At 41.8% G+C, this 18240-nt stretch overlaps 4 protein-coding genes across 4 annotated transcripts; 1 reads left to right on the forward strand and 3 right to left on the reverse strand.

Annotated features, from left to right (window-relative positions):
• Positions 1-1155: 1155 nt before the first annotated feature.
• Positions 1156-7043, reverse strand: LOC139554651 (antigen peptide transporter 2-like). The gene is made up of 11 exons (XM_071367644.1): positions 6415-7043; positions 6044-6158; positions 5733-5863; positions 5268-5473; positions 4630-4827; positions 4368-4496; positions 3885-4073; positions 3583-3756; positions 3195-3354; positions 1831-1967; positions 1156-1661 (listed from the first exon to the last, which is right to left on the reverse strand). The coding sequence occupies exons 1-11, from the start codon at positions 6929-6931 to the stop codon at positions 1455-1457; spliced, it is 2163 nt and encodes a 720-aa protein (XP_071223745.1). The 5' UTR covers positions 6932-7043; the 3' UTR covers positions 1156-1454.
• Positions 7044-7907: 864 nt separating this feature from the next.
• LOC139554633 (proteasome subunit beta type-9) lies at positions 7908-10512 on the reverse strand. Its single transcript, XM_071367597.1, has 7 exons — positions 10409-10512; positions 10115-10254; positions 9803-9870; positions 9547-9678; positions 9193-9322; positions 8505-8646; positions 7908-8342 (listed from the first exon to the last, which is right to left on the reverse strand). The coding sequence occupies exons 2-7, from the start codon at positions 10166-10168 to the stop codon at positions 8215-8217; spliced, it is 654 nt and encodes a 217-aa protein (XP_071223698.1). The 5' UTR covers positions 10169-10254; positions 10409-10512; the 3' UTR covers positions 7908-8214.
• Positions 10513-11662: 1150 nt separating this feature from the next.
• On the reverse strand, positions 11663-14308 carry LOC139554654 (proteasome subunit beta type-6-B like protein-like). The gene is made up of 6 exons (XM_071367647.1): positions 14170-14308; positions 13585-13655; positions 13191-13322; positions 12644-12773; positions 12400-12544; positions 11663-12093 (listed from the first exon to the last, which is right to left on the reverse strand). Exons 1-6 carry the CDS (start codon positions 14215-14217, stop codon positions 11966-11968), a joined length of 654 nt encoding a protein of 217 aa, XP_071223748.1. The 5' UTR covers positions 14218-14308; the 3' UTR covers positions 11663-11965.
• Positions 14292-17785, forward strand: LOC139554652 (proteasome subunit beta type-7-like). The gene is made up of 8 exons (XM_071367645.1): positions 14292-14429; positions 14747-14840; positions 16032-16129; positions 16321-16461; positions 16569-16684; positions 16834-16892; positions 17082-17233; positions 17381-17785. The coding sequence occupies exons 1-8, from the start codon at positions 14368-14370 to the stop codon at positions 17490-17492; spliced, it is 834 nt and encodes a 277-aa protein (XP_071223746.1). The 5' UTR covers positions 14292-14367; the 3' UTR covers positions 17493-17785.
• The last annotated feature ends 455 nt before the right edge of the window (positions 17786-18240 follow it).

The following is an 18240-nucleotide window of genomic DNA, read 5'->3' on the forward strand; positions in this document are numbered from 1 at the left end:
TAGCCATGGTGCAGCCAGGCAGCCTGCCAAAAACATCTGAAAAAATAAAAAGGGACGGGCCTCTGGGGACTTTCCAAGACTTTGCGCTCTGTGTGGTAAAATAACAAATATTCATCCCATACCACAATAAAATGTGCTCATATACACACTCATGTGGATCAGACAACCCACAAAAAGAAGACAAAAGCTCATGCACAATAAAAATGCCAGCAAACATTTTATCTCTAAACCAATGCTTAGGTTACACTTCGCCACAAAATGGCTGCCGGCAAGTCTGTCACACTGATACTACACTTAGACAAAAGCATTCACAACAATGGATATGGATGTGTACAGGAAATGTAAAACGAGTGTCAGATTAAATTAGAGGTGGTTTAGCGAGAGGTTAAAATGTTTAATAGATGATTTCTTCTCTTGGATAGGAGATATCCCTCTCGTGGTGTGGGGGCTGTGCTTTGGCAAAGTGGGTGGGGTTATATCCTGCCTGTTCAGGGGTATCATCGGATGGGGCCACAGTGTCTCCTGACCCCTCCTGTTTCAGCCTCCAGTATTTATGCTGCAGTAGTTCATGTGTCGGGGGGCTAGGGTCAGTCTGTTACATCTGGAGTATTTCTCCTGTCTTATCCGGTGTCCTGTGTGAATTTAAGTATGCTCTCTCTAATTCTCTCTCTCTCTTTCTTTCTCTCTCTCGGAGGACCTGAGCCCTAGGACCATGCCTCAGGACTCTCTCTCGAGACAGCAGGAGCGGTAGAGATACTCTGAATGATCGGCTATGAAAAGCCAACTGACATTTACTCCTGAGGTTCTGACTTGTTGCACCCTCGACAACTACTGTGATTATTATTATTTGACCATGCTGGTCAGTTATGAACATTTGAACATCTTGGCCATGTTCTGTTATAATCTCCACCCGGCACTGCCAGAAGAGGACTGGCCACCCCTCATAGCCTGGTTCCTCTCTAGGTTTCTTCCTAGGTTTTAGCCTTTCTAGGGAGTTTTTCCTAGCCACCGTGCTTCTACACCTGCATTGCTTGCTGTTTGGGGTTTTAGGCTGGGTTTCTGTATAGCACTTTGAGGTATCAGCTGATGTAAGAAGGGCTATATAAATACATTTGATTCGATTTGAATATAATAGACCTTTGCTTCAGAACATCATGGTTTTATAACGAGGGTCACTCACTGCCCCTCTATTTATTCATCAAACATCTCCTTTTCTTTTTTTCCAAAATCAAATAAAGTGAAAGGAAGAACGAGACAATAAATGAAATCAAAACAACTCAAAATATCACCAACAGAAGTGCCCATCTTTTATGAAAAAGACAATCTATAACGATATCCAATATTTACATCGAATTGCAATTTACAGTATATTGAGAGGTAGTGAGTATTGGTCAGAGAGAGAGAGTCAGTAAATGACATCACTATTTACAGTTCAAACAGTAGCATTGTTTTGGTCAATGTGACATGTCGTCTTCCGTGAACAGTCTCTCTCTTAGTTTGTAGTAGCTCCCCTTCCTGTCCATCAACTCCTGGTGAGTGCCCTGCTCCTGGACAGTCCCCTGGTCAATCAGAATGATCTGATCTGCCCTCTCAATGGTCTTCAGCCTGTGAGCAATCACCAGCAGGGTCTGCGAGGGGCAGCTAGCCAGGGCCTCCTGGACCTGAGATAGAGGGAACTGAGTGAAACTGCTAGCTAGCGCTAACCCTATTGAGAATGTAAATGCTAGCTATATCTACGTAGTATGTACATGAAACCAATAGCACTAACCATATTGAGAGTATGAACGATGGAAGGCTAAAGCTATATGGTTCATGTGAGGGATGCCGTACCATGTGTTCGCTCTCCGTGTCCAGTGCACTAGTGACCTCGTCCAGGATGAGGACCTGTGGCTCTCTGATCAGAGCTCTGGCGATGGCGATACGCTGCTTCTCACCGCCGGACAGCTGACCTCCCCGCTCTCCTACATCTAGTAGATAGACAGACAGACAATACATTTATCGAGTCTCTCCTTGTGGTCATCCAGCAGTGATATACAGTACCAGTCAAAAGTTTGGACACACCTACTCATTTGAGTTTTTCTTTATTTTTACTATTTTCTACATTGTAGAATAATAGTGAAGACATCAAAACTATGAAATAATTGCCACAGGAAAGGGAGACCCAGAGTTACCTCTGCTGCAGAGGATAAGTTCATTAGTTGCACCGTCAGATTGCAGCTCAAATAAATGCTTCACATAGTTCAAGTAACAGACACATCTCAACATCAACTGTTCAGAGGAGACTGTGTGAACCAGGTCTTCATGGTCACATTGCTGCAAAGAAACCATTACTAAAGGACACCAATAAGAAGAAGAGACTTGGTTGGGACAAGAAACACGAGCAATGGACATTAGACCGGTGGAAATCTGTCCTTTGGTCTGATGAGTTAAAATTTTAGATTTTTGGTTCCAACCGCTGTGTCTTTGTGAGACGCAGAGTAGGTGAACGGATGATCTCCGCATGTGTGGTTCCTACTGTGAAGCATGGAGGAGGAAGTGTGATGGTGTGGGGGTGCTTGACTGGTGACACTGTCAGTGATTTATATAGAATTCAAGGCACATAACCAACATGGCTACCACAGCATTCTGCAGCAATACGCCGTCCCATTTGGTTTGCGCTTAGTGGGACTATCATTTGTTTTTCAACAGCACAATTACCCAACACACCTCCTGGCTGTGTAAGGTCTATTTGACCAAGAAGGAGAGTGATGGAGTGCTGCATCAGGTGACCTGGCCTCCACAATCACCTGACCTCAACCCAATTGAGATGGTTTGGGATGAGTTGGACCGCAGAGTGAAGGAAAAGCAGCCAACAACTACTCAGAATATGTAAGAACTCCTTTAAGACGGCTGGAAAAGCATTCCAGGTGAAGCTGGTTGAGAGAATGCCAAGAGTGTGCAAAGCTGTCATCAAGGCAAAGGGTGGCTACTTTGAAGAATCTAAAATCTGAAATATATTTTGATTTGTTTAACACTTTTTTGGTTACTACGTGATTCCATATGTGTTATTTCATAGTTTTGATGTCTTCACTATTATTCTCCAATGTAGAAAATAGTCAAATAAAGAAAAACCCTTGATTGAGTAGGTGTGTCCAAACTTTTGACTGGTACTGTATGTAATATTCCTATTTGTCATTGATCATGGGCCAGTGTACCTGTGTCATAACCTTTCTCCAGTTGGCTGATGAAGCTGTGGGCATTGGCTCTGCGAGCAGCTTCCTGTACCCTCTCCAGAGAGCAGTCTGCCAGACCGTAGGCAATGTTGTCCTTGATGGACCCAGAGAACAGAACAGGTTCCTGGCCCACCATGGCCACCTGGTAGGGCAAAACCAATCACCAATCAGCCAATCAAAACAAATGCAGTGTTTCATCTCCTGCGAAAATTCTTGTAAAGTTGGTAGCCATAAAGGCACAGTAAAGTTAGTTATGTTGACTGCTATGCTTTCTCTAGAGATGTAAAAGTGGCTATATCTGTGTAGGTATAGTCTTATGACTTTGCTGTTCAGGTGTGTTGCTCGTGGTGCTGGTTGCTGTCTATATTACCTTCCTGTGTAAGTAGTGGTGCTGGTAGCTCTGCAGTGGCAGTCCGTCCAATAGGATCTCTCCATGCTGAGGCTGGTAGAACCTCTCCAGCAGACTGACACAGGTGCTCTTCCCCCCTCCTGACGGCCCCACCAGAGCAGTCAGCTGACCTGGCCTCAACTCCAGAGAGAAGCCCTAACACAAGCAGAGAGCCAATGACACACTACCTCAGCAATGGCACAAGGAAAGGCAAAAATATGGTGATGATGAAACTGCCCGTTAGGATTGCCTTGTGTTTTACCCTCCTCCCAGGTGAGCTTTACCTGCAGTACTTTACGTTCCTGGCGGTTGGGGTAGGAGAAGGAGATGTTGTTGAAGTGGACGTGTCCAGTCAGGGCCTCTGGTTGGAGGGTCCCCTTGGTGCTGACCTGGGGCTCTCTGTCCAGGTACTCAAACACCTTACCAGCTGCCCCCACTGAATTCAGCATGTCGCCGAAAATGTAAATCAAAGTCTGAGAGGGCAGAGGGCAGATTTATTGTACATAATTGTGTCATCGTAACTCAATACATGTTGGTCTTTGGACTAACAGTTTCTACACTATTAAAAATATGTGTTTTGTATTCCCTAACATTGATATTTCTCATCTCTATAGCAACCTTTACATGATGTACTTAGTAATAAATGCATTGCCATTAAACTTGTAATATTTATTCACCTCTAAAGGGTCGATGGAACGTTAACGGTTGTTGATAAGACATTTGCCTCGCTGGGGCTGAGACACATAGATAAAGTAGCATTAGCGTACCCTGATATTGTCTGCCAGATCAGACTGGTAGAGGATGAAAGAGACCAGGTTGCCAGTGCTCATCTGACCTCGCTGAATAAACAGTCTGCCATAGTACAGCATGGCCACTTGCATTACCAGCGCTGTTAGCTGTAACACACAAATACACAGTACGTGCACTGAAGATCACAAGAACTGTTGACTGGCAGTTTGCCTTATTCTTGATCTTGATTATTCTTGCTTCTGAGCATAAGGGGACAGGGAGTGATCCCTGCATACTCACTCTTCTCAGGAGCAGGTAGACTGCCCTGACGGTATCCCGCCTGGTCTTGAGATTGTGGGTGTCCATCAACCTGTCGTTATAGCGACCAGCCTCATGCTGTTCAGTTCTGAAGCTTCGGACGGTCCGGATTCCGCCAACTGTTTCCCCCGCTGCCTCGTTCGCCCTGGCTATAGAGTCCTGAACCTCCTTAGAGAGCCTCTGAGGAACAGTCAATCCACAATAACATTTACTAGACTCTATTTTATACGGTTACCCAGTACATTTAGCAGTCACCTTCTCATGTACTGTATATTCACACCAAAAATGTCAGGGCCTTCTGCATTAGATCATTTCAGCAAATCATTGTAGGGACCAATATATCATTTCAGGACCTTCTGATCTGGACACAAACAACTCTTAGAAAAAAGGATTCCTAAAGGGTTCTTCTGCTGTCCCCATAGAATAACCCTTTTTGGTTCAAGGTAAAACCCTTTTCAGTTCCAGGTAGAACCCTTTTGGGTTCCAGGTAGAACCTCCGTAGAAAAGGTTCTACCTGGAACCAAAGGGGTTCTAAAAGGAACTAAAAATGGTTCTTCAAATGGTTATCCTATGGCGACAGCCGAATAACCCTTTTAGGTTACAGATACAGTGTACCATACCAGGTAATAGTTGTCATGGACACTTTGCAACAGGCCAGTGATGGGTGTCTCCATCATCATGAGCAGAGTGAGCTTCCAGGACAGGCTCATCATGAGCGACAGCATACCCACGGTCTTAATGAGGGTTCTCAGTAGGACATTGACATTTAGGGCCACCGCCCGAGCCATCAGAGTTGTGTCTGTGGACAGCCTGGACGTGATGTCACCTACGAGAGTTCAGAGGTGAAAGTTACAACTTCGTTGAATAACCAAGGCACATAGAAGAACAAACAAGTGGGGTCTTCAAGAGACGTTCAGCCACGCATAAGAGTACAGTCCATTGGACGACAAAATAAGTTAAATAGAAAGTGCATTTCAATTACAGTAATTTCATGAACAAAAAAGGGTGCCACACATTCAAGCAAGACAACAGATTGCATACTGATCATTAGTTACTGTTTGGGATAATCATACACGTGTCTCTACCTGTCTTGATGGTCTCAAAGAAGCCAATGTCCTGCTTCACCAGGGCCCCAAACAGTTCTACTTTCATTCGAGAGGTGAAGCTGTTGATGGCACACATGAAGAGGCCTCCTCGGCAGCCTGCACTGAAAGAGCTGAAACAAACATACACCATAAGCTACAGCAGTGTTTAAATAATGTTAACTTGCAGCAGCGAAATCAGTGTATTCAATAACCTTTACATACATACATTATACATACTACAATATGCAATGTGCAAAATTGATAAAGACCGTAGTGGTGAAAAACAGAAGCTCTCTGTTGTATCTGCTTACCTTCCCAAAGAGTAAAGCCCCATGAGGATGATAGCTGTGAGAAAGTTATTCCACTTGTACTGGGTACCCAAGATGTCAATCACCTTTCCAGTGTAGAATGGGATGAACATCTCACCTGAAAACACACACCACTACCACCATCATTATCATTGTAATCTTCATAATCACCATCTTCATCATACTCACCATCATCATCATATTACTACGACCCAGGGTTTATAAGCGCGGATATCGATTGTACCGCTCGAGCATGCTTTTGCGGCACAGTCGATAGCGCGCTGGACTTCGGGCTAGAAGGTCGAGGGTTCGAGGCCTTTTTCATTACAATATGATACTCAGTAATTTTGTCAAAACAACAATGAAATACTTACAAAGGACTGCCAGTGACAGGAATATAAATGCCCCAACCAAAAGGAGGGTGTCAGGTCTGTAGAAGATGAGGACTCTCATGAACAGCACTCGTGCCTTTTGCGTCTTCTCTTTCCCGTTACTTTCTCCATTGCTGTCAGGGAAAGTTGTCTCCCAAAACAAGGCTGCTGCAGCTGCTGCCACGGTACACAATAGCCACAAACTTGGACCCCCCAACGATCCATACGCGCTCTCCGGTGAACCTCCATACAGCATCAGTCGCCCAGTCTCATAGACCGGGGCAAGGAAACAGTGCACCGCTAACCAGCGCTTGTATGCGGGTTTTATCGATCCTAGTGTGAGTAGTGATAAACCGAGTAGTAGAACTAATCGAATCCCCGCTACAACCCAGAGACGCACCACATTTCCGAAAGTATCAAAAGTTCTTGGTTCAGTTTTGGAAATAGATGCGCCGAAAGCCAATGTGGTTATGTCAATGCATAGACCTACAGCCATAGCGAACGCGCACGTTCTAAACATAATTTTTATAGTCTAAAATTTGTTTTAATCAATAACTTATGAATTAAAAGGTGAGAGATGGCAAGTCCCCGAATTCGCGAAGATCCTTTCCACTGAAATAACTTTTTCAGTTGTTTTCAGAGGCTACGTTTTAGTTTCAGTTTCAATTTCCGATAAGCCCTAACCAGAGGGGGAATTCTATTCCACAATATTATGCACTTTTCCATTTAGCTTGTATTCTGTGCCATAATAAAATCCAGACAATAATGCTCGCACACTTAGCTTTATCCTGCACTCTTTAAAAAAGTGTGATCTTGAATCTAAAAGGGCTCTCCCCATAGGAGAACCCTTCTAAGAACCTTTTTTGGTTCCAGGTAAAACCATTTTGGGTTCCATGTAGATTCCTTTCCACAGAGGGTTCTACATGGAACCCAAAAGAGTACTTCCTGGGACCAAAAAAGGTTATACCTGGTTATCCTATGGGAACAACCGTAGAACCCATTTGGAACCCTTTTTTCTAAGAGTGTATACATGTGGTCTCTTGAGCGCTCCCCACTTTGGCGCAATTTGGTGTTCAGGTGAGGTAACAGTTCCCACAGTCCACAGATATACTTGGCCATGTCTGTGACCTGATTAACACCGTAGATATGGCTGATATATTGTCTATTATTTGATCTTGATCACTAACTAGGAGAACCTAAGTAGGCTAATGTAGGTCTGTCATAGACTAGACCCTAAATGTCCAATTTTAATGAACACAAAAGTCAACAATGAGTTGATAAATAAAACCTTCTGGCTTCATATCCACTTGGTAACTGATGACTCATGATCACCTAAACTGAATACAATTTGCTACAAATATTTCCATGGCCTTACCAGTGCATGGCTTATATACGGGTAATAACAAAAATTACCATAACTTTTGATGATGGCAGAACACTTCTTGAATAGTTGTTTTGGGGTTGAAAAAAACATACGGAGAAATATCCAAAGAAAGTTTAATTGAGAGATGGTTTATTGACTTGTGAATCACCCAAAGACACAGTCCAGCATGACGTCCCCGGGTACCCAAAATAAAATCAGTGTCTTCAACAGAGGGCGTAACTATTATGAATAATTTTGAAATTGTATGTGTAGTGATGTGGGGATGAGAATATTTAACATTGTGCCAGCATGATTCATACCCCTATCCAAACATTCTATTTCCTGTGTAGATTGAATAGTACTGTTTGTTTGTAAGGTGGCCATATGTTCATTCACTGTTTTATAACAACTTGAGTGTTACTGTTTTCACAACCCAGTTTTCACTGATCATAAAAAGTAGGCAACTCATTGCCCAGAATGCATTTATCCTCTGCACCCTTTTCATCGATAGTGACAAGGTAGGCCACACCTCCGCTGGAACCATCTCGACTCATAGCCAATGAAAGTGCTAAACGAGAGGAGATATGAAGAAAGAGGGAGAGTATATTATTGACAAATGACACAACATCTTAATAGCGTCTAATTCATGCTGTTTAGATCATACAGGTATATCAATACATATGAGTATTTTAAAAGTATACTTTAATTTTTTTATTTAAAGTATACTCACTGTTGACAACAAACTGTTGGCAGTCCTCTTTGCTCATGGCCTTCCGGTACTCTGCATCAACAAACCCATAGACGTAGGAGCTTCCAGAGCCGCCGACCGCAAAGGGTTGTCTGGACAACAAGCCATTCAGGGTCACATACACCTGGGAGGGGACAATGAGTGGGGAATGCTTGAGCACAGTAACCTTGCAAACTCTGAAGTAGGAAAAATATTATGCAAGTTAGTGAACAACTGTGAGTTTGATGCAACTGTGAGTTTGATTATGTACTAATTGTACTAAAATATCATTTGAGCGTATACTCTAAACTATTACAAAATTGTCAATTGAATTCAAAATGACCTCTTCTGAGCTTCAGGGATCAGTTAAAATGTTCCAGATACAAGAACATTTTCTGAAATAGACACAATAAAGAAATAAATACAGATTTCTTTAAATTGAACCTTTATTTAACTAGGCAAGTCAGTTAAGAACAAATTCTTATTTACAATTGACGGCCTACCCCAGCCAAACCCAGACGACGTTGGGCCAATTGTGCGCCGCCCTACTGGACTCCCAATCACAGCCGGATGTGATGCAGCCTGGATTTGAACCAGGGACTGCATTGACACCTCTTGCACTGAGATGCAGTGACTTAGATCACTGCACCACTAGTGTTTATAAATGTGGCATTTCTATATAATGACTGACCTGTCCCCCTCCTCTCTTGTCCCACCCGGCAACAATGAGATGCGCTGACAGCTCTTCTTTGTACTTGTATGAGATGTTTTTCACCAGAGTGGCAGCTGAACGAACTTGAGGATCCTCTCCAACCTCAATGCTGAGTTAAAGAGGTCACAAGTCACATAAGCCACAGCTCAATAGCAGAATTGTTTAACTGCATCTACTGTATAAAGGCAAACCCCCATGAGAACATGAGAAAATGCGCAGTGAAGGCCTATTAACCTTTTCCATACATTTAACTCAACCAAATGTGTTATACATAGCACTAGAGCTATTGTCGACCACAATAAATAGCCATGCTGCGGGTAACACGGGTAATACCTGTGCACATCCAGCTGGTAGTTGACCATCTCAGCGATGGTCTGGGCGTCCGCAGCCGAGCCTGACAGGGCGCAGTAGATCTTGTCATGGAGGAGAGAGAGCTTGTTCATCACCCGGTTCACCACAGTCTCCCTGTGAGGGATGGAGAGAAGAGGGAGGATGGATGGAGGAAAAACAGAGGGTTTAGGGAGGACCATCACTTTTTGAATGTTCATAATAAATGATTGGCTTTCAAAGACTCGGAACAGCTACTTACCCAGCAGACACTCGAGAGTCAGAGCCCAGCACCACCCCTCCATCAAACTCAATAGCAATGATGGTGGTCTGAAAGGAAAACAGACACAATATTGATGAAGCGCTTTCCAACCTGTCTTGAGGGCATAATTAAATGACTCAATTGAATGACTCAACACTGCTAAGTTCACTTTGAGACTGACTCACATTTGGAAAAGGCAATAGATTATATTTATACATTCATACAAATAAATAAGCAAAAACAGAATGAACACCCCAACATTATAGGCTGATATCATTTCCACCTCCATACATGTCATCAAATTATACTCACCCCAGTTTTTACTTCTTCAGATAGCCACCCTGGCTCTGATGATTCTTCTAACATCTTGAAGCACCTTATTTTTGCGCACGATAGATAGTAAGTGGCTGGTCGCGTTGATACCTGTTCAGTGAGCACGGTGTGTGAGAAGCCTATTGACTCAACGCGAAATGGAAAGAAAAAGAAAACATGCAATTTAAAACCAAACGACGCCTCATTTAGGACATACGCGAACGATTGCTATTAAACTAGAATGTTGTATTTAGAATCAACTACTAAAGATATTTGAGAAAGGAGCCGTCATACCTTTCTGTCTGGTCCACCATTTTCCAGAAGAAAGTGAAAGTGAAAGTTAGATTGTCGGTGAGAGGCTGAAATCATTTCACAAGAAACATACAGAGCTCCAAAAGTACAGGGTCAGAGAAAATATTTTTGTTGTTGTTTTGGCTCTGTACTTCAACACTTTGGATTTGAAATGATACTATGACTATGAGGTTAAAGTGTAGGCTTCCCGCTTTAATTTAAGGGTATTTTCATCCATATCGGGTGAACCGTTTAGAAATTACAGCACTTTGTGTACATAGTCCCTCCATTTTAGGGGAACAGAAGTATCGGGACAGATTAAGTTATATGTGTAGTAGAGTAGTCTAAAATTAAGTAGTGTGGTCCCATATTCCTAGCACGCAATGACTACATCACACTTGTGACTCTACAAAGTTGTTGGATGCATTTGGTGTTTGTTTTGGATGCGTTTCAGATTATTTTGTGCCCAATAGAAAGGAATGGTAAATAATGTATTGTGTCATTTTGGAGTCACTTTTATTGTAAATAAGAATATAATATGTTTCTAAACACTTCTACATTAAATGTGGATGCTTCCATGATTACCGATAGTCTTGAAAGAATCGTGAATAATGATGAGTGAGAAAGTTACAGAAGCATAAATATAAAACGATCATCTCCCGTTGTTGTAATGGTGAGAGGTTAGCATGTCTTGGGGGTATCATGTTGGGTTGTGCGCCTCACTCATCATATAACAGTTTTAAGTTGTACCAATATTTACTAATTGTAATGATTTGTATGCTGTCATGTAAACACGGGTTTAAGTACGCATTAGTTATAACAGGTTCACTTTACTCCTACCTACGTGTACATATTACCTCTATTACCTCGACTAACCTGTAGCCCTGTACATTGACTCAGGAACTGGCACCCCCTGTATATAGCCTCGTTATTGCTATTATATTGTTGCTCTTTTATCTACATTTTTTACATATGTTTATTTAGTAAATATTTTCTTAACTATTATTTTTCTTAAAACTGCATTGTTGGTTAAAGGCTTGTAAGTAAGCATTTCACTGTAAGGCCTACTACACCTGATGTATTCAGCGCATGTGACAAATAAAATTTGATTTGAACATATTTACTAATCTATTGCTAATGATGCCTCAAAGTAAATGGGGCGTATTCCCTCAGAAATAGCCTATTCAATTATAGTGGGGACTGTCAGATTGACACATTTCTAATCAAACACACTTACTTACACGCAGTGTAGATATATTTTACTTTGATTTTATTAATTCCATACAAAGGTCATTAGATAAAAAAATATATAAAGCACAGAAACAGAGTGGACACAGTGTGGATTAGAAAACACATAGGCAGGAGCAGAGAAGATTCTCACATTGGACTCTTGGATATCATTAGTGTTTATTTCTAACCACAGTCCCAAAACTGATGTGAATAGTTAGGCCTATGAACACCAAATTCGACATGTACAGTATGAACAACAGTGAATGGTTGGGTGAAGGTTCCAAATTAATCTCACAGAGTGTCACATTCGATTGGCTGATTGAAGTGTCACTACTCGTCGTGGAACTTGGGCAGCTTGTCTCCAGGGATGACAATATGCTCCACCCCCTCCTCCGTGATCACTACCAGGTGTGCCACGCCCCCGCTGACATTGTCTCTGCCCATAGCCAGGGCAAGAGCTAGGTGGGGTGAGCAGGAGAAAAAGAAGGGGGAGGGAGGAAAGAGAGGAAAATAGGTCAGACGGCAGGCAGAGATGGGTATGAGACCATATCTTTCCACATTTTCAGGAAACAGGTCTATTGTGTTCCAGTGCCAATAATGCCATAGCAAACCCATCCTACAATCACTCTCCTGTCCCACTCCACTGGAAGATGTTTTCCAAAAATATATATATATATTATTCAATATCTGACGTCTTTTATCCTGTATAAAAACAGTGCCATTCGGATAAAACAAGGAAGCCTAAAGGGAAAATCAACTTTTACCATTTGTAGCAAACTGTAGGCACTCCTCTTTGCTCATGTCAGGTTTGTATTTGGCGTCGGCGTAACCGTAGATGTATGTGCTGCCTGATCCTCCGATGGTGAACGGCTGACTGAGTAACATACCGCCCAGGGCCACTGTGTAAACCTACGGGTGAGATAACAGTCAGAAATGGTGTAATGTTCTATTCTTTTGTGTTCCATTCTATTTGTCTGTTTGACTGTTTGTTATGCCCCAGGGCTTCACCTGTGGCCCTTTCTTCCTGTCCCAGCCTGCAGTGATGAAGCCGGCCTGCAGCTCCTCCTTGTTGTTGTAGCACAGCTCCTTCAACATGGACGCTGCTGCCTTCACCAGAGGAGGGGACTCCATCTGGATACTTACAACACAGAGCAGACACAGAGAAGACATGGGTGTCATCATTTAGCATCAGGATTATTCCACAGTTTGTTTCTATGTCTATTGTAGTTCAAGAGGCAGTAGACTAGCGGTTAAGAGCTTCGGACCAGTAACCAAAAAAAAATCTGTCAATGTGCCCTTGAGCATGGCACTTAACCCTAATTGTTACTGTAAGTTGCTCAGGATAAGAGTGTCTGCTAAATGACTAAAATGTCAACGTAGGCTGCACATTACTACTAAGACCACCTCTAAAATGGAGGTCCCCCTATTGGTAATAATAATTCAAATCAATCACACATCATTCAAGCCTAATTAGTTTGATATAAACCATCCTGAGCTATGTTGAACCAGCCAGGGCCAGGGACAGAGATAGGGAAAGGGACAGGGTGGTCTATACCTGTGGAAGGAGATCTGGAACTTGGCAGCCTTGGTGACGGCCTGAGCGTCTGCCAGGGAGCCGGCGATGCAGCAGAATATCCTGTCATGAACCTGGATCAGCTTGTTGATGGTCTTAGAGGACACGTAGTACCTGTGGGGGAAGTGGAGACAGAGACACACTAGATAGACTCCTGGTGACACATTCCAATGTATATATTGCTATATGTTATTTTACCTTTATTTAACTATACAAGTCAGTTAAAAACACATTCTTATTTACAATGACGGCCATATATATTTCATATGCTGCGTGTCACAGACTTGTATTTGACAGTAGAACTATCATAAAGACATGTCTAGAGGAAAGGAGGGGCAATATTAATAACTTGATTCCAGGTGTTGAAGCTACTCACCCTCCAATGGACGCCCTGGAATCTGAGCCGATGATAACCCCTCCATTGAACGTCACCGCCAAGATGGTGGTCTGTAGGAGATCACATGCAGAGCATCAAAACCTATCAATACATGTATCATCATTTAGATAGGGATAGAACAAACAATATAATATATAGCTGATATAATATATTTATTACTTTTTTATTATATATTATCTGAGGTCAGTGTTTCCTCCTTTTGTATATGGTTGGGATTTGGGGAGGCTAAACTGATTTTAAATCAGTTGCAAAGTGTCTTCTACGCTGAGCTTGAGTTGGACATGAATGACTCGAAAACGAAAGTAAATTCAGCACTTTGTTCGTAGGAAATGTACGAAGTAAAGTTCTCATTATTAATATAAACTTAAATGTCTAAACGTTTCCCTGAATTTCAGCTCTAGGCTTTAATTAATTAACATCAAGGCAGGCTAACGTTAGAATTAAAATCAATCACACATCAAATTCAGGTAAATTGGTCGCAAAATGCATTGTCTATCACAGCTTCAATTTAGAAAAAAAGTTGTAACAATATTGGGTACAAAATATGAAAAACAAATTACTTACGCCTGTACTAACTCCTTTGATTTGAGAGTCCATAAAACGTTTTTCCATTGTTGGAAAACACGGATAGAAAAATGAGAGATAAAACTGCGTCCCTCAGTCACAAACATCGGATCAAGAAAAGAGCGACCTCAAGCGATTTGAAATACAGAATCGATGGGAAGTCAAAATCTCACGAGTCCAAAGTAACCGTCTCCAGATATGGCGCTATCAAATGTTGTCGAAACACCCGCATCGGGATTTAATTTTGAGAACGTCTCCAGGTATGATTTCCCTTGAATCTTTGAGCAGAATAATAATGTTGTTATTTCTTGTAAATAGTGAAACTTCGCAATTATTTATCCCTTATACCAAGCCTATATCGAAAGTGAAAGTAATTCTCTCTCGGAAAGTCTAAATATATATACTTTTGTCAATAAAACTATATTGTTTTAAATAGGCTACCTTCATTCAAATGAAAGTATATGTGTTTTTCAGCTGATTGCATTTTTGTATTTATCTGTTCTAGTGATGCTGTTGGTACTGACATTGTATTTCAGTGTGTATGATAAATAAACTTAATCTTGGCTTTATCAATTAGAAATGTTGCTCTGGAGGGTCTGCTTCAGGGAGGACAGACCAAGGCACCTAAACCGATGAAGACTGGGACCACCATAGCTGGAGTTTTGTGTAAGGTACAAATGATTCACATTGACGATGGGATAATGGTCTCATTTAATGTATTCTGCTTTAATTTTTTATTCAATTGTTTGAATTAATATCCATATTGTGTCTGCAATAATGGGTGAAGTGTATTCTAATTACACTTCACCAAAATATAAATGCAACATGTAAAGTGTTGGTTCCATGTTTTCCTGAACTGAAATAAAAGATCCCAGAAATGTCCATATGTGCAAAAAGCTTATTCCTCTCAAATTTTGTGCACAAATTTGTTTGCATCCCTGTTAGTGAGCATTTCTCCTTTGCCAAGATCATCCATCCACCTGACAGGTGTGACATATCAAGAAGCTGATTAAACAGTATGATCATTACACAGGTGCACCTTGTGCTGGAGACAATAGAAGGCCACTCTAAAATGTGCAGTTTTGTCACAATACCACAGATGTCTTAAGTTTAATTTCTCTACCATAAGCTGCCTCCAACGTCATTTAGAGAATTTTTCAGTACGTCCAACCGGCCTCACAACTACAGACTACGTGCATGTGGGCAAACGGTTTGCTGATGTCAACGTTGTGAACAGACTGCCTCATGGTGGCGGTGGGGTTATGGTGTTGGGCAGGCATAAGCTACAGACAATGTACACAATTGCATTTTATTTATGGCAATTTAAATGCACAGAGATACCGTGACCCGATCCTGATAATGCACGGCCCCATGTCGCAAGGATCTGTACACAATTCCTGGAAGCTGACAATGTCCCAGTTCTTCCATAGCCTGCATACCCACCAGACATGTCATCCATTGAGCATGTTTGGGATGCTCTGGACCGACATGTACGACAGCGTGTTCCAGTTCCTGCCAATATCCAGCAACTTCGCACAGCCATTGAAGAGGAGTGGGACAACATTCCACAGGCCACAATTAACAGCCTGATCAACTCTATGCTGCATGAGTCAAATGGTCACACCAGATACTGACTGTTTTTTTGATCCATGCCTCTACAGTTTTTTTTAAGTATCTGTGACCAACAGATGCGAATCTGTATTTCCAGTCATGTGAAATCCATGGATTAGGGCCTAATGAATTAATTTAAATTGACTGATTTCCTTATATGAACTGTAACTCAGTAAAATCTTTTAAATTGTTGCATGCTGCGTTTATATTTTTGTTCAGTATATTTATGTGTATGCTGTTCATTTGTGCAGAATGGAGTGGTACTGGGAGCAGACACACGGGCCACCTCTGGTGAAGTGGTGGCTGATAAGATGTGTGCCAAGATCCACTACATCTCCCCCAATATATAGTGAGTAGGCCTACACCTGTAATGGGTAGTGTGGTGTGGCTTAGTTGTGGAACACAATTGGTTGTAAGAAACAAGTGAATAATAAGTACAAAATTGGGGGCTTTTCCCACAACACAAACTGTCACTTCTATTTGAGATATTCATAGCTGGATCCATTTTCCGTCCTCTCTCCTGCCTACTCCCTCTGTCAGCTGCTGTGGTGCAGGAACTGCAGCGGATACAGAGAAGACCACCGACCTGCTCTCCTCCAACCTCACCATCTTTTCTATGGACAGCGGCAGGAACCCACGTGTCGTGATGGCAGTAAACATTCTGCAGGACATGCTTTTCAGGTGTGTGTGGTGACAGAGGATGAATGCATTTTCACTAGCTACATTCTATGTGGATAATTCACTTGATTCAAAATATGTGGTTATAATGTCTCTTATGTCTCTCATAGGTACCGGGGTCAGATAGGGGCCAGTCTAATCCTAGGAGGGGTGGACTGCACTGGTAATCACCTCTACAAAGTGGGGCCCTATGGGAGCATAGACAATGTGCCATACCTTGCAATGGGTGAGGGACTGCTACTGTGTCAAGCATACATAAGCATACACCCATATACTGTTATAGTTTGGGCCATTTTAGTCAATAAATCAAATAATTACATAATTACATTCAGTTGATTCCTATTTGTGTTTGACATTGAATTGTGTTTTGTGTAGGGTCTGGTGACTTGGCCGCTCTGGGGATTCTGGAGGATAAGTTCAAACCTAATATGGAGGTAAGAGACTTCCTTAGGCAGGCTATGGGTTGTCATACATTTAGTTTATATGCCTTTGCATCAATAAAGTTAAAGTCTAAAGAGTTTAGTCATTGGACTCCCCATAAAGAAGGCATCAGATTTGTTTACATTAAGCTGTATGTATTGTAGACCTACCTCCCCTCACTCCCACTCCCTGTGTCCTACTAGATAGAGGAGGCTAAGGAGTTGGTCAGGGATGCCATCCACTCTGGAATCATGAGTGACCTGGGCTCAGGAAACAACATAGATATCTGTGTCATCACTAAACAGGGGGTGGACTACATCAGGCCATACCAGGAGTCAGAGTACAAAGATAAGAGGTAAATTATGTCACCATCCTCAGCTTCTGCTAGTATTAGTCTAGACAGCATATTTTCAAAAACTATTGTTCTTTGACAGAACAGTGATTCATTTATCTTCTCTCTCTTTTTGTTATTGTCTCTCTCTTTTCTCTTTCTTTCGCTCAGGCAGAGGAGATACAAGTATCGCCCAGGTACAACGTCTATTTTGACAGAGAAAATAGTCCCTCTGGAGCTGGAGGTAGTGCAGGAGATAGTCCAGCGGATGGATACGGCCTGAACCTGACCACTCCCAAACGACAGAGAAACAGTCACACAGAGGCTTATCACAATATTCAGACATAAAATCAATTAATACAATGCACTTAATAATGTAAAGACTTGACTACTAGCTGACACTACAATGCAAAGCCATAAAAACCTTGTGACATAAAGATTTTAGTTGAATGAACTGTAGTCAGTGATACATTTTGAACAGGTATAGTAGGCCTAGGCTATAGCTGTGCCTATATGCAGTGGGTGAAATATTGGAAAGTGATTGATTGAATAAAAAGTCTAATTCTTTTTCATGAACAAGTGTTTTGAGTTTTCCCTCCTCACTTTTAGCTTTCCCTTTTAACACAGTTTCAGCTCACAGCATCTTCATTTTTAAATATGTTTTTATATTCTTTCCATGGTTCACCGTGCCTGCTATTACTTTCCAGGGGATTTAGATATTTAAAATGTAATAGAGCATAACATTTAGTACTCTCCCCGTGACTCCTTGTGAGTGACTCCTTGGTCATGCAAAACCTCTACAGGTAAATCTTCATATTTACTGATGACATAACAAATTATCCTCTGCGATTGGACAAGCGTGTGATAGGTTTTCAGTCAATTTACTGTATATTGTGATAAACTATGTAAAAACGTAATGACTATTAACAATTGTTTATCCATATGATTACGCGTGGCTATGCTATTGTAAAATAGTATTCAGAATGCTCAATTACGCATATAAGCAACAGATTGTTGCTTATGGTTGCTCA

Source organism: Salvelinus alpinus, chromosome 26 (genome assembly GCF_045679555.1).
Source record: "Salvelinus alpinus chromosome 26, SLU_Salpinus.1, whole genome shotgun sequence".
Lineage (NCBI taxonomy): Eukaryota > Metazoa > Chordata > Actinopteri > Salmoniformes > Salmonidae > Salvelinus > Salvelinus alpinus.